Source organism: Neoarius graeffei, chromosome 6, assembly GCF_027579695.1.
Source record: "Neoarius graeffei isolate fNeoGra1 chromosome 6, fNeoGra1.pri, whole genome shotgun sequence".
Classification (NCBI taxonomy): domain Eukaryota; kingdom Metazoa; phylum Chordata; class Actinopteri; order Siluriformes; family Ariidae; genus Neoarius; species Neoarius graeffei.
In genome coordinates, this window is record NC_083574.1 from 90,935,932 (window position 1) to 90,950,901 (window position 14,970).

The window sequence follows — 14,970 nt, forward strand, 5'->3', positions numbered from 1 at the left end:
ATAAAAGTTGGTTTTATGGAAAGAAATTGACATGTTGTCTTTATCCTACCATTTATCTATACAGGTCAGTTTTGACCCGTAACACCACAAATGTCACCATTGTTAATCATTTTAAATAAAAAAAAAAAAAACAGTTTTTTTTGGTAGGTGTACTCTAATATCAGTTTATAAGACATTTACAGTTTATAATTACTCATTCTATGAGTAAAAGAAATATAATAAGTGAATTTAAACAGTTTTTGTAATTAAAAAAACGAGTGGTATATTTTAAGATACAAGGTCTGTGGAGCCAACTAAAAAAAATTCCAAACAATGGTTCCATGGATATGAATACATACTAAGTTAGCAATGAGGTGAAAAACAATATTGGAAGAAAACTAGTGATTTTAAGCATTTTCAGGCTGATTTAAATCACGGGTCAAATTTGACCCGCTAACACTACAGATGTGAACAGCTTTCTAACACATTACAAGGGTTAATTTTGCTTACATTTGCAAGTCACACCTCCTTTTTTTCCACCAGTGTAATATTACCATAGAGAATTTGCCATTCTATCTGTATAAATACTATGAAATAATTTCTAATCATCCAGATGAGACACCAAGCCTGGCAGATATCAACCATTACCACGTTCTGTTACTGGATCGATAGATGGAGCCCATTTTTACTGTTTTACATATCGTAATTGCCATGATCAATTTTTCTAAAGGTAATGGGACTACTTGTATATTGCAAGGAGAGATTACATATCCACAGATATGGAAAGATGGTGATATCATTGTTGGAGGAATTTTTCCTTTCCATAGTAATTGGGAAATCATAGACTTGTCTTATTTGGTCAGGCCACAAATAATGAAATGTATTAGGTAAGATATTGAGCACCTCTGACATTTATTAAGGCTATTTAACAGTGTTGCATCATTCACCATTAGACAGTAATGATAAATTTTGTAATGTGACTATTCTTCTCTGATTGCTATAATTAGTCTTGATTTCAGAGCCTTTCAATATTCACAGTCCTTGATCTTTGCAATAGAAGAGATTAACAACAGTACCACTTTACTGCCTGGAATCTCACTGGGATACAAGATATTTGATACCTGCAGTTCATCAGCAATAGGAGCGCGAGTTGCAATGACACTTGTTAATGGAAATGAGAATTCAGTCTTGAATGAGTTCTGTACAAAGCCAGCCAATGTGCAGGCCATAATCGGTGAGACATACTCTTCTGTGTCCATGGCGATTGCACAGAGTATTGGACCAGTCAGCATTCCCTTAGTAAGAATTTACCCAATTTTTTTGCAGTTTTTAAAAGGTATCCAGTGTTGAAAAGGAAAATGTGGAGCTGGAATTTTATCTTGTAACTTTTATCTTCTTGTTCTTAATATAATTGGCAGTTATGAGCATGCACAAAAAAAAATCATGATTAATCACAATGCCTGAGATTTACATTTGTCAATCTGATTTTAGATCAGTCATTATTCCACCTGTGAGTGTCTCAGTGACAAGAGGAAATATCCATCATTTCTGCGCACTATTCCTAGTGATTACTACCAGAGCAGAGCACTTGCAGAGATGGTCAAACACTTTGGCTGGACCTGGGTGGGAGCAGTGAGAACAGATGATGACTATGGTAACAGTGGGATGGCTGCATTTACTGAAGCTGCAGAAGAGCTAGGCATTTGCTTAGAATATTCACTTCCATTTTTTAGAACCTATTCACAAGAAAGAGTGCAAAGAATTGTTGAGCAAATCAAAAGCTCTACTTCTCGAGTAATTATTGGATTCCTTGACAACTGGGATTTGGAAAGTTTACTGCCAGTATTTTTAGAACACAATATCACTGGATTTCAGTGGGTTGGAACTGAAGCTTGGATCTTTGCTTCAGAATTAGCCATAATGGATAAACACCATATACTGCAGGGAGCTATAGGGTTAGCTATCCCCAAATCAAAGGTGACGGGGCTGCAGGACTTCATTTTAAATATACATCCACTGAAATATGTAGGCAGAGCCATTTTTACTGAATTCTGGGAGGCTTTGTTTAGCTGTAAATATGCAGTGCAAAATGATTCAGGGGGCATACCAGCTTGTACTGGTAATGAGAATCTCTCTGAGGTGGAAAACACATTTACTGATATGACTCTGATGCCAATATTCAATAATGTGTATAAAGGAGTATATGCAATTGCTCATACCTTACATGAACTTCTTGGCTGCAAGCAAACATGTCCTACAAATAAACAGCCTGATCCTTTCACAGTGAGTTAATAGTACTGCTAAGACACTATTTTAACACTTAGGATAATCTAAATAAACAACTAAAATGTTTTAATAGAGAATATTGTATACCTTACTGTATACTTGCTTATCACATTTTAATGTGCCTAATTTCCATTTTGTTTTATTTCTTCAGTTTCTACAACAACTGAAGAGAGTGCATTTCAAAACCAAAGAGGGTGAAGATGTTTTTTTTGACAAAAATGGTGACCCTGCAGCAAAGTATGAGATAATAAACTGGCATTTGAATGAAGAGAATCAGCATGAGTTTGTCACTGTTGGGCATTATGACTCATCTCTAACTTATCGTGACCATTTATTTGTCAACATGACCGCAATTATGTGGGCACAAAATACAAATCAGGTGAGTATTAGAGAGAAGTTAGAAACAATCTCAATAAAATCATTCCTAATATTTAAAAGAAAAAGTTCACAGTTAAATAATTAGTTTCAGGTGATCAATATGTTTCATCATTATAGGTACCAATATCTATGTGCAGTGAGAGTTGTCCTCCAGGAACAAGGAAGGCTGTACAGAAAGGAAAGCCCATCTGCTGTTTTGACTGCATACCATGTGCTGAAGGAGAGATCAGTAATGTGACAGGTACTCAAACTTATTCCTTCTAAAACTTCATATTCTATAAGCTGTATGATTAATTCACTTTCCAGGGAGGTTTCTTTTTTCAGTAAGGTATATGTGGTTCTTGTAACACCAACAATTTTCTTCTTCAATCTCATTTGTACTATGTGTTGATTATTTTGCCTATGTGATGTATCTAACATCTCTTTTCTGCTGTTTATTTCTGCTTTTATTTTGTGACAGATTCCAATGAATGTTACCAATGCTTTCAAGACTACTGGTCAAATCCTCAGCGAAATGAATGTGTGAAGAAGGAAATTGAATATTTGTCCTACAAAGAAACTATGGGAATTTTGCTCACAGCTGTTTCTATTATTGGCGCATTTATGACAATGGTAATCGCAATCATATTCTTTAGACATAAAAATACCCCAATTGTCAAGGCCAACAACTCGGAGTTGAGCTTCCTATTGCTCTTCTCTCTGACTCTGTGTTTCCTTTGTTCACTTACTTTCATTGGTCAGCCCTCTGAGTGGTCCTGTATGCTGCGGCACACAGCGTTTGGGATCACCTTTGTCATCTGCATCTCCTGTGTACTGGGAAAAACATTAGTGGTGTTGATGGCTTTCAGGGCTACACTTCCAGGAAGTAATGTCATGAAATGGTTTGGGCCTCCTCAACAGAGGTTCAGTGTTCTTTTTTTCAGTCTCATACAGGTCCTTATTTGTGTGCTTTGGTTGTCAATATCCCCTCCATTCCCCTTTAAAAACCTCAAGAGCTATAAGGAAAAAATAATTCTTGAATGTCATTTGGGTTCAAACCTAGGTTTCTGGGCTGTGCTTGGCTATATTGGTTTTTTGGCTCTTTTATGTTTTCTTTTGGCTTTTCTGGCTCGGAAGTTGCCTGATAATTTTAATGAAGCCAAATTTATCACATTTAGTATGCTGATCTTCTGTGCAGTTTGGCTCACTTTTATTCCGGCTTATGTCAGTTCGCCAGGAAAATTCACTGTCGCTGTGGAGATATTTGCCATTTTAGCATCAAGCTTTGGTTTATTATTCTGTATATTTCTTCCAAAGTGTTACATCATAATACTAAAACCTGAGAAAAATACTAAAAAGCAAATGATGGGCAAAGTTATTTGAAGGAGTAGCCTTTTTTATATGCTCTTTTTTCATTTTTTAAAGCATGTGACCCATTCAAAATTATCTTCAACTGTATAACATTTGACACCAAGCTCAGCTTTTTTTTCTTTCTTTTTTTTGTGAGACAAGTTATATCAACTGATATTGATTTATGTGTAATTTTTCAGTTCTACATTTAAATACAAAATGTCGATACAAATATGCTAAGTCCATAATATTATAACTGAGAACCAGTGAATTGAGAAACATTTATAAATCTTTGCTCAGAGATGGACCCCCCCCCCAAAAAAAAAAAAAAAAAAAGAGAAATTGGCTTCACTCCCACTGGCTGTCCTGATTCAATCGCCAAAATCTATCAGTTAATTAATTCTATGGAGCTGATCACAATTTAACAATGCCTACTATGTTCATGACCTGGAACATTTTTATGGCAGAAAATCTTTGGCTATTCTCTAATGCTGTCTCACATCACCTCTCACTCTGTAGATGTTTAAATGAGGGAATTAAGCATTGAAAATCAGTTAAAAGTTAACAGCTCATTGAAATGTTTTGCTCAGCATCACTTTAATATGCTTTTTTTCAATCCAATACATGGAAATTGGATTCACTTAAATGAAGCTCTGACCTCCAATGAATGACATTATATATCTGTTTTTCTCATAGCAATGTCTTTTTACTGTGTGGGAATGAATAAGCCCTGCAATGATCATGTCTAAGGCAAACCCAAGCTTGTTTTTTTTTTTGCAAATTACTCTATTTATTACAATTTTATTGAACCAGAAATTATCAAAACACAAGACATTACTGTTTAAAATCACTTTTAAAAATATTTTTCATAAAATTCACTGGATTTCCTTCCACTGTGCTGTGCAACTATGCGATAGTTGATGTTATTTGATTTTGTTCTGCCATGTGAAACCAATGTTGGAATTGAAATAAAAAAGGAATATTGCCTGAAATGATTCACAGTGACAATGGTTGCTCATGATATATATATATTCTGTAGAATTAATCTGCAGATATTCTTTTGTCACTAAGTCTCTTCCAGTGTTTTTGATGGCTTGCCTTTACTTGCCTTTACTTGTCAACATTAAATAACAACTGTTTGGTGTGGTGGAAAAAAAATAATGAGGCCTGAGTCGAAGGAGAAATCAGAATAAATGGAGATTTTATTGTGATTGTTCTATATGCATACAAAAGACTCATGCACTCTGCTTGAAGGCATCCAGTGGAGTGCACTAAGGCATTTATGGAGAGAGACCTTCCTCTTCTCACTACTCCCTTATATGGTCATATGTGCGCATCTGTAACATGCAGAGACATCTGTCTCCCCTGGCATGCCGTTTTTTGTTTGTTTGTTTTTCTTGTCATATACATCCCATGTTTTAAAGTGTACTTGTGTTATTGTGCGCTTGTGGGGAGGTTTTTAAATGCTCCCACACTGTACTCCTGATAGGAGCATAGTGGGGGGGGTGTTCTTTTTTCCTCATCTTTCCTCATGTTACTACTGTGTTTCTTTTTCTTTTATCCCTGTCTTCCTGTCCTGCTCCCCCTCTGTAAGGACAGGTTGATGGTCAATTTCACTGGTAACAGTGATAATAAAGGGTTCATTCATTCATTCATTCATTCATTCATTCATCCATTTTCTGCCACTTATCTGGTTCCAGGTCATGGGGGTAGCAGCCTAAGCAGAGCAGCCCAGACTTCCCTCCCACATCCACCAGCTCTTCTGGGGAAATAGCCAGAAGAATTCCCAGGACAGGCGAGAGATGTAATCTCTCCAGTGTGTCCTGGGTCTGTCCTGGGGTCTGCTCCTGGTGGGGCATACCCAGAGAACATCCCCTGGAAGGCATCCAGGGGGCATCCTAACAAGGTGGCCAAACCACCTCAACCGACTCATTTCGATGTGGAGGAGCAGCAGTTCTTCTCTGAGTCTCTCCCGAATGACCAAGCTTCTCACTCTGTCTCTAAGGGAGAGCCCAGCCACCCTGTGGAGAAAACTCATTTGGACCACTTGGATCTGCAATCTCATTCTTTTGGTCAGTATCCACATCAAGCTCTCATGCACCATCCAGTACCCTTGCAAGGGTAAAGAGCTGGTTCAGTGTTCCATGACCAGGAGGAAAACTGCATTGTTCCTCCTGAATCTGAGGTTCAACTATTGACTGGACTCTCCTCTCCAGCACCCCAGCATAGGCTTTCCCAGGGAGGCTGAGAAGTGTGATTCCCCTATAGTTGGAACACACTCTCCTGTCCCCCCTTTTTAAAAAGGGGGACCACCACCCCAGTCTGTCAATCCAGAGACACTGTCCCCAACCTCCACTCAATGTTGAAGAGGTGTGTCAACCAAGACAGCTCAACAACATCCAGCACCTTCAGGAAATCAGGACAAATCTCTTCCACCCCCGGAGCCCAGCCACGGAGGAGCTTTTTAACCACTTTGGCAACCTCAGCCCCTGTGATGGGTGAGTCCTCCCAAGCACCCTCAGACCCTGCATCCTCTTCAGACAACATGAAAGTGGGATTGAAGATATCCTCTAAGTATTCCTTCCTCCGCCGGACAATGTCCCCAGTTGAGGTCAACAGCACTCCATCTCCACTGTAAAAAGTCAGGACAGAGCACTGCTTCCCCTTCCTGAGCTGCCAGACAGTTTGCCAGAATCTCTTCGAGGCTCTCCAAAAGTTGCTTTCCATGGCCTTACCGAACTCCTCCCACACCCAAGTTTTTGCTTCAGCGACCACCAGAGTCATGTTCCGCTTGGCCCGTCAATATCTGTCAGCTGCCTCTGGTAACCCACAGGCTAACCAAGCCTAATAGGACTCCTTCTTCAGCTTGACGGCTCCCCTCACTGCAGGTGTCCACCATGGGGTTCATGGATTACCACCACTACAGGCACCAACAACCTTGCAGCCACAACTCTGCACAGCCACCTCAGCAATGGAGGTATGGAACATGGTCCACTCAGATTCAATGTCCCCATCCTCCCCTGGTATGCAGTTGAAGTTCTGCCAGAGGTGGCAGTTGAAGATCAGATGGGAAAGGAGCTTCTGCCAACAAGAATGTTCTGGGTTTGAACCTCATGCCCAACTGGGGCATTTCTGTGCAGAGTTTGCATGTTTTCCCCGCGCCTATATGGGTTTCCTCTGGGTGCTCCAGTTTCCTCCCACAGTCCAAAGACATGCAGATGATGTCAACAAGCTACTCTAAATTACCCATAGGTCTGAATGTTAGCAGATTAGCCACCTGCCCCCATCTCTTGCCCAAAGTCAGCTGGGATTGGCTCCAGCTTCCCTCATAACTCTGACAGATAATGGATGGGTGATGAATGGATGATAGATGCATGGATGGAATCACAACACTATATCACATGAACTATTGCTCTTTCTCCAGCAGAGGGTAGCAGGTAGCTATTGGTATTCAGGAGACAGCACAAAAATACTTTGACTTCTGAAAGCAAACCAATACCTTACTTAAGTGCTGCAAGGAATTAAAAAAAAAAGTCACAAAGATTTTTGTTGCTGTACTTCAGGATTTTGTTGACCACAAGAATAATTTTGACCTGACATTCACTTCCTTTCAGTGTAAATGCATATCAAAGGTATAAAAGATTCACTTATTAACTTCTGAACTATCTAGTCCACCTCATGTAATTCACCATATGTCCAACATAAGAGGAGCTATTTGGCTTTCTGTGTATTTTGCCTTTATATTGCCCCCCCCCCCCCCCATTTAATAGTTGAAATTAGGAGAAACAATAAATAATGTGGTGGCACGGTGGTGTAGTGGTTAGCACTGTCGCCTCGCAGCAAGAAGGTCCGGATTCGAGCCCCGTGGCCGGCGAGGGCCTTTCTGTGCGGAGTTTGCATGTTCTCCCTGTGTCCGCGTGGGTTTCCTCTGGGTGCTCTGGTTTCCCCCACAGTCCAAAGACATGCAGGTTAGGTTAACTGGTGGCTCTAAATTGACCATAGGTGTGAATGTGAATGGTTGTCTGTGTCTATGTGTCAGCCCTGTGATGACCTGGCGACTTGTCCAGGGTGTACCCTGCCTTTTGCCCGTAGTCAGCTGGGATAGGCTCCAGCTTGCCTGCGACCCTGTAGAACAGGATAAAGCGGCTACAGATAATGAGATGAGAATAAATAATGCTGAATGTGGGGTTTTTTTTGTGTGTGTTGTGTATTTTATATATATATATATATATATATATATATATATATATATATATATATATATATACACACACACACAGTGGTGCTTGAAAGTTTGTGAACCCTTTAGAATTTTCTATATTTCTGCATAAATATGACCTAAAACATCATCAGATTTTCACACAAGTCCTAAAAGTACATAAAGAGAACCCAGTTAAACAAATGAGACAAAAATATTATACTCGGTTATTTATTTATTGAGGAAAATGATCCAATATTACATATCTGTGAGTGGCAAAAGTATGTGAACCTTTGCTTTCAGTATCTGGTGTGACCCCCTTGTGCAGCAATAATTGCAACTAAACATTTCCGGTAACTGTTGATCAGTCCTGCACACCGGCTTGGAGGAATTTTAGCCCATTCCCCTGTACAGAACAGCTTCAACTCTGGGATGTTGTTGGGTTTCCTCACATGAACTGCTCGCTTCAGGTCCTTCCACAACATTTCCATTGGATTAAGGTCAGGACTTTGACTTGGACATTCCAAAACATTAACTTTATTCTTCTTTAACCATTCTTTGGTAGAACAGCTTGTGTGCTTAGGGTCGTTGTCTTGCTGCATGACCCACCTTCTCTTGAGATTCAGTTCATGGACAGATGTCCTGACATTTTCCTTTAGAATTTGCTGGTATAATTCAGAATTCATTGCTCCATCAATGATGGCAAGCCGTCCTGGCCCAGATGCAGCAAAACAGGCCCAAACCATGATACTACCACCACCATGTTTCACAGATGGGATAAGGTTCTTATGCTGGAATGCAGTGTTTTCCTTTCTTCAGACATGACATTTCTCATTTAAACCAAAAAGTTCTATTTTGGTCTCATCTGTCCACAAAACATTTTTCCAATAGCCTTCTGGCTTGTCCATGTGATCTTTAGCAAACTGCAGACGAGCAGCAATGTTCTTTTTGGAGAGCAGTGGCTTTCTCCTTGCAACCCTGCCATGCACACCATTGTTGTTCAGTGTTCTCCTGATAGTGGACTCATGAACATTAACATTAGCCAATGTGAGAGAGGCCTTCGGTTGCTTAGAAGTTACCCTGGGGTCCTTTGTGACCTTGCCGACTATTACACACCTTGCTCTTGGAGTGATCTTTGTTGGTCAACCACTCCTGGGGAGGGTAACAGTGGTCTTGAATTTCCTCCATTTGTACACGATCTGTCTGACTGTGGATTGGTGGAGTCCAAACTGTTTAGAGATGGTTTTGTAACCTTTTCCAGCCTGATAAGCATCAACAACGCTTTTTCTGAGGTCCTCAGAAATCTCCTTTGTTCGTGCCATGATACACTTCCACAAACGTGTGTTGTGAAGATCAGACTTTGATAGATCCCTGTTTTTTACATAAAACAGGGTGCCCACTCACACCTGATTGTCATCCCATTGATTGAAAACACCTGACTCTAATTTCACCTTCAAATTAACTGCTAATCCTAGAGGTTCACATACTTTTGCCACTCACAGATATGTAATATTGGATCATTTTCCTCAATAAAGAAATGACCAAGTATAATATTTTTGTCTTGTTTGTTTAACTGGGTTCTCTTGATCTACTTTTAGCACTTGTGTGAAAATCTGATGATGTTTTAGGTCATATTTATGCAGAAATGTAGAAAATTCTAAAGGGTTCACAAACTTTCAAGCACCACTGTGTGTGTGTGTGTGTGTGTGTATATATATATATATATATATATATATATATATATATATATATATATATATATATATTTTTTTTTTTTTTTTAACTTAAAAAAACTGGAAGTTGAAATCAATTCAATAGTTAATCATTAATCTTACAAAATGATTATGTATTTTGACATCACCTGATGATTTTACAGCATTAAGTAATTGATGACCACTGGTCAGTGTAAAGCTCAGTAGAAAGAACCTAAATAAAAAAAAAAAACAGCAAAAATCCAGTTTTGAATGCTGTAGCCCAGTATCATTACTTGATCCTGCCTACAATTATTGTTAGAAAAAATATCCCTGAAGAGATGGCCTTTTGTCTAAGAAATGTTTCATTAAATATACATTACAGGGCAAATAAATAAAAGTGGTCACTTTCTGCTTGTGTAAACCAAAACCCTGAGGTAAAACAAGAGTTTCCACTGTCACACCTCCATTCACTGTCTCCCAAAAGTGTAACATTACATTAGAGGATTTGTATTTCCAACTGTATAAATACCAGAAATCTTTTCTCGTCAGCTGGCTGAATTTTTGTTCTGAGCACATGCAATCTCTAAATGAACACTTTTAGATGCATGGAGCCCATCTTTACATTCCTACATGTGGTACTAGCCATGATAAATTTTTCTACAGCTAATGAGGGTGCATGTAGCCTGCAAGGAGAGCCAGTATACCCACAATTATGGAAAAATGGTGATATTATTGTTGGAGGGATTTTCCCATTTCATAGCAGTTGGGAAATCAAAGACTTATCCTATGCGTCAATGCCACCTCCACTAAAATGCATGAGGTAAGCAGCATCAGTGCACTACATTTGTGTCATTATTGATACAAAGAGCAGCAATGTCTAAAGATTTGTATTACACTGTCTCTGTCTTTCTCTGTGTTTTCATTTGTTTAGTCTTGATTTCAGAGCTTTCCAGTATTCACAGGCTTTGATATTTGCAGCAGAAGAGATCAACAACAGTTCTTCATTGCTGCCTGGAGTTTCACTGGGTTACAAGATCTATGACACATGTAGTTCCATGGCGAGGGGGGTAAAAGTGGCAATGGGACTTATTAATGGAGATGAGAAATCAGAATCAAATGAGATCTGTACAAAGCCAGCCCAGGTACAAGCCATAATAGGAGACACAGCCTCCTCACCGAGCATGGCCATTGCAAAGAGTATTGGCCCATTTAACATCCCTATTGTAAGTATTTATGCAATTAGTAGTGTTCTGTTTTTGTGGGATGTATTTTTTCATGCTTTTCATTCTTCAATTTGTCTAGATCAGTCACTATGCTACTTGCGAGTGTCTCAGTGACAAAAAGAAATATCCCTCATTTCTGCGCACTATTCCAAGTGATTATCATCAGAGCAGAGCACTGGCAGAAATGGTCAAACACTTTGGTTGGACCTGGGTGGGAGCATTAAGAACTGATGATGATTATGGGAACAGTGGGATGGCCACTTTTTCTAAAATTGCAGAACAACTGGGTGTCTGCTTAGAATATTCTCTTCCATTTTTTAGAACCTACTCACAAGAAAAAGTGCATAGAATTGTGGAGCAAATCAAAAGATCCACTTCTCGAGTGATCGTGGCATTTCTTGCTCATTGGGACTTGGAGCTCTTGCTCCATGTGTTTTTTGAGCACAACATCACTGGATATCAGTGGGTGGGAACTGAGGGCTGGATCTCTGATTCTGCTGTAGCCACACTGGATAAGCACAATATTCTGCAAGGAGCCATTGGGCTAGCTATCCCCAAAACAGAGGTGATGGGTCTGAAGGACTTCATTCTAGATATAAATCCACTGAAATCTGCAGGAAGTGAAATTTTTATTAAATTCTGGGAGGCTATGTTTAAGTGTAAATACACTACTCAGAATAATTCAGTAGATACAAAAATTTGCACAGGCAGTGAGAAACTGTCTGACATAGAAAACACATTCACAGACATGTCACTGTTGCCTATTTTCAATAATGTCTATAAGGGGGTATATGCTGTTGCCCATACCCTGCATGGCCTTCTTGACTGCAAGGAAACATGTCTGACAAAGAAGCAACCTGATCCTCTTACAGTGAGTTAAAGCTACCTTTAAATCATTAGGCCAAAGCACTTTGTCACACACTTAGCACAAAAAAAAAAAAAAAAAAAAAAAATATATATATATATATATATATATATATATATATATATATATATATATATATATATATATACACACACACACAAAAATGCATAATGGCTTCATACTCTTTTTTAATACCCTTTTTTAATCCATTGTATCAGTTTCTAGAGCACCTCAAAAAAGTGCGTTTTAAAACTAGTGAGGGAGAAGAAGTTTATTTTGATATAAATGGTGACCCTGCTGCAAAATATGAAGTAATAAACTGGCAAACAAGTAAAGAACACCAACATGAATTTGTTACTATTGGCCTCTATGACTCATCTTTTCCTGTTCATCATCGGTTAAATGTAAACATGACCTCAATTACATGGGCACAAGATACAAATAAGGTGTGTATAAGCAATATAAGGTGTATGGGACTCAATAATGTAAATAGCATTTCTCTTTTTATTTACTTCTATAAAAGATGTATTTGAAAAATATTACCTGTAAAAACCATCAATTCAAGTATGAAACACTATTTTGGAAGTAATTACATGTTTGTCCTGGATTACAGGTACCAATATCTCTGTGCAGTGAGAGTTGTCCTCCTGGCACAAGGAAGGCTGTGCAGAAAGGGAAGCCTATCTGCTGTTTTGACTGCATACCATGTGCTGAAGGAGAGATCAGTAACATGACAGGTAAAAATGAGAACAAGGAGAAAGAATACACACACACACACACACACACACACACACACACACACACACAGTACATATTCAGAAGTTGAAAAGTTTCTATTTTTCTGCTTGAAGATCGTAGTCGAAGTTTTCTGTTTGCTTGCTTAGTTATTTTTCTTTTTTTATTGTTTGTAAATTATGCCCAATTTTTGTACAATGTAATGTACTCTAACTCTGTTACAGATTCTATTGAATGTGATCTCTGCCAACAAGATTACTGGTCAAATCCACAAAGGAATAAATGTGTTAAGAAGGAAATCGAATATCTGTCCTATGATGAAATTATGGGAATTTTACTCACAACTGTTTCTGTTATTGGCACATTTATGACTGTAATAATCGCAGTCATATTCTTTAGATATAAAAATACCCCAATAGTCAAGGCCAACAACTCTGAGCTGAGCTTTCTACTGCTCTTCTCTTTGGCTCTGTGTTTCCTTTGTTCACTTACTTTCATTGGTCAACCTTCTGATTGGTCCTGTATGTTGCGCCACACAGCGTTTGGGATTACATTTGTGCTCTGCATCTCCTGTGTTCTGGGGAAAACAATAGTGGTGTTAATGGCCTTCAGGGCAACACTTCCAGGCAGTAATGTCATGAAATGGTTTGGGCCTCCACAGCAGAGACTTAGTGTTCTTGCTTTCACTCTCATACAGGTCCTTATTTGTGTGCTTTGGTTGTCAATATCCCCTCCTTTCCCCTTCAAGAATCTAAAACACTATAAGGAAAAGATCATTCTCGAATGTGATTTGGGCTCAACCATAGGTTTCTGGGCCATTTTGGGTTATATAGGATTTTTGGCTCTTTTATGTTTTATTTTAGCTTTTTTAGCCCGAAAGTTGCCTGATAATTTTAATGAAGCAAAATTCATCACATTCAGTATGCTCATATTCTGTGCCGTATGGATCACTTTTATTCCAGCTTATGTCAGTTCTCCTGGAAAATTTACTGTAGCTGTGGAGATATTTGCTATTTTGGCTTCAAGCTTTGCTTTACTCTTTTGTATATTTCTTCCAAAATGTTATATAATTTTACTAAAACCAGAGAAGAATTCTAAAAGTCATATGATGGGGAAGAATGCTTCAAAATCTTAGTATAAACATTTTCCTTTTTTTGTGAAGACCCTCTTTTATACAAAAAAATGTATATTTTAATTAAGCATTTTTCATATTGTACCACTCTCAATTAATAGTTCAAACAAATGTTTGTCTTTACCTCCCTCACATTAGGTACATAACTAACATTTGTTTTCAAGAATGATAAGATTCTTACTGCTACTATTAGTTACTGTTCACACAAAATATTTTTACTTTGCCAAGTGCCTTTGAACCTGAGACTTCTCTGCAGTTTGAGCTTTACCAACATAAACCATTGCTGGACCATTATTATAAAACTGGAACTAGCATGATCACTATTGTCCCATTAAAACAAATAAACCATCAAACAAACAAAGTTATATTTTTAAAACATTTTGCAGGAAGTCTGAACAGTTGACAGAAAGCTGAATTGTATATGGTAATATGCCTATCCAATATCATTTAAGACCAAATATCACCAAATCTGTAACCAAATTAAACAGTATTTCTTGTGTTTAAATTGAATCACAGCTTTTTACTTCCCAAAACTATCAGGCATTACGGGCCTTTAGAGGTTCATGGTTTTGACAATATTTGCTGACAGTTTAGCTAGAATTTTTGTTTTATAGCCAATTCCCTTCATGTCCCTTAGATTAAAGAATTTTTTTTGAGCTCTCAGACAGTATATTCTCCACCTACAGTTCCAATCTTAAAACATCTTGTTCCCAGCTACCCTTCATTTTAGGAGTACATTCATCATCGGAAAGTATCAGGGCTGATCTGTCCCAACTTCAATTGTCTTCAGCAAAATATGAGTGCATCTCAAAGAATTAGAATTTTGTTAAAAATTTCATTTTTTTCATAATTGAATTCAAAAAGGTAACCTTTCATATATTCTATATTCATCACATGTAATGTGAAATATTTCATTGTTTTTTTCTTTTAATGTTGATGATAATGCCTTGTAGCTAAGGAAAATCAGAAATCCAGTATTTTGAAATATTAGTATATTTCATTTCAAGTTTGAGTAAAATAGTATAAATACTGTGTATCTCTCGGTCTAGTTCAGTACACGCAATCACATTCATGGTGAAGTCTGCTGACTGAACAGTTGTCCAGAAGGTATTCATCGACACCTTCCACAAAGAGGGTAAGCCACAGAAGGT

At 38.2% G+C, this 14,970-nt stretch overlaps 2 protein-coding genes across 2 annotated transcripts; both read left to right on the top strand.

Moving 5' to 3' along the window:
- The first annotated feature begins 651 nt into the window (after positions 1 to 651).
- LOC132888384 (extracellular calcium-sensing receptor-like) lies at positions 652 to 4,005 on the top strand. The gene is made up of 6 exons (XM_060924438.1): positions 652 to 866; positions 987 to 1,278; positions 1,471 to 2,262; positions 2,417 to 2,644; positions 2,761 to 2,884; positions 3,104 to 4,005. The coding sequence occupies exons 1-6, from the start codon at positions 652 to 654 to the stop codon at positions 4,003 to 4,005; spliced, it is 2,553 nt and encodes an 850-aa protein (XP_060780421.1).
- A 6,464-nt stretch (positions 4,006 to 10,469) lies between these two features.
- LOC132887553 (extracellular calcium-sensing receptor-like) lies at positions 10,470 to 13,822 on the top strand. Its single transcript, XM_060923020.1, has 6 exons — positions 10,470 to 10,684; positions 10,796 to 11,087; positions 11,167 to 11,958; positions 12,171 to 12,398; positions 12,566 to 12,689; positions 12,912 to 13,822. Exons 1-6 carry the CDS (start codon positions 10,470 to 10,472, stop codon positions 13,820 to 13,822), a joined length of 2,562 nt encoding a protein of 853 aa, XP_060779003.1.
- The last annotated feature ends 1,148 nt before the right edge of the window (positions 13,823 to 14,970 follow it).

Excerpts from the sequence above, each read along its gene's own strand:
- LOC132888384 (XM_060924438.1), top strand. The coding sequence starts at position 652 with ATGGAGCCCATTTTTACTGTTTTACATATCGTAATTGCCATGATCAAT. Across the intron at positions 867-986 it reads CAAATAATGAAATGTATTAG|TCTTGATTTCAGAGCCTTTC; the intron begins GTAAGATATTGA and ends TGCTATAATTAG. Across the intron at positions 2,885-3,103 it reads AGAGATCAGTAATGTGACAG|ATTCCAATGAATGTTACCAA; the intron begins GTACTCAAACTT and ends ATTTTGTGACAG.
- LOC132887553 (XM_060923020.1), top strand. The coding sequence starts at position 10,470 with ATGGAGCCCATCTTTACATTCCTACATGTGGTACTAGCCATGATAAAT. Across the intron at positions 11,088-11,166 it reads GCCCATTTAACATCCCTATT|ATCAGTCACTATGCTACTTG; the intron begins GTAAGTATTTAT and ends CAATTTGTCTAG. Across the intron at positions 12,690-12,911 it reads AGAGATCAGTAACATGACAG|ATTCTATTGAATGTGATCTC; the intron begins GTAAAAATGAGA and ends ACTCTGTTACAG.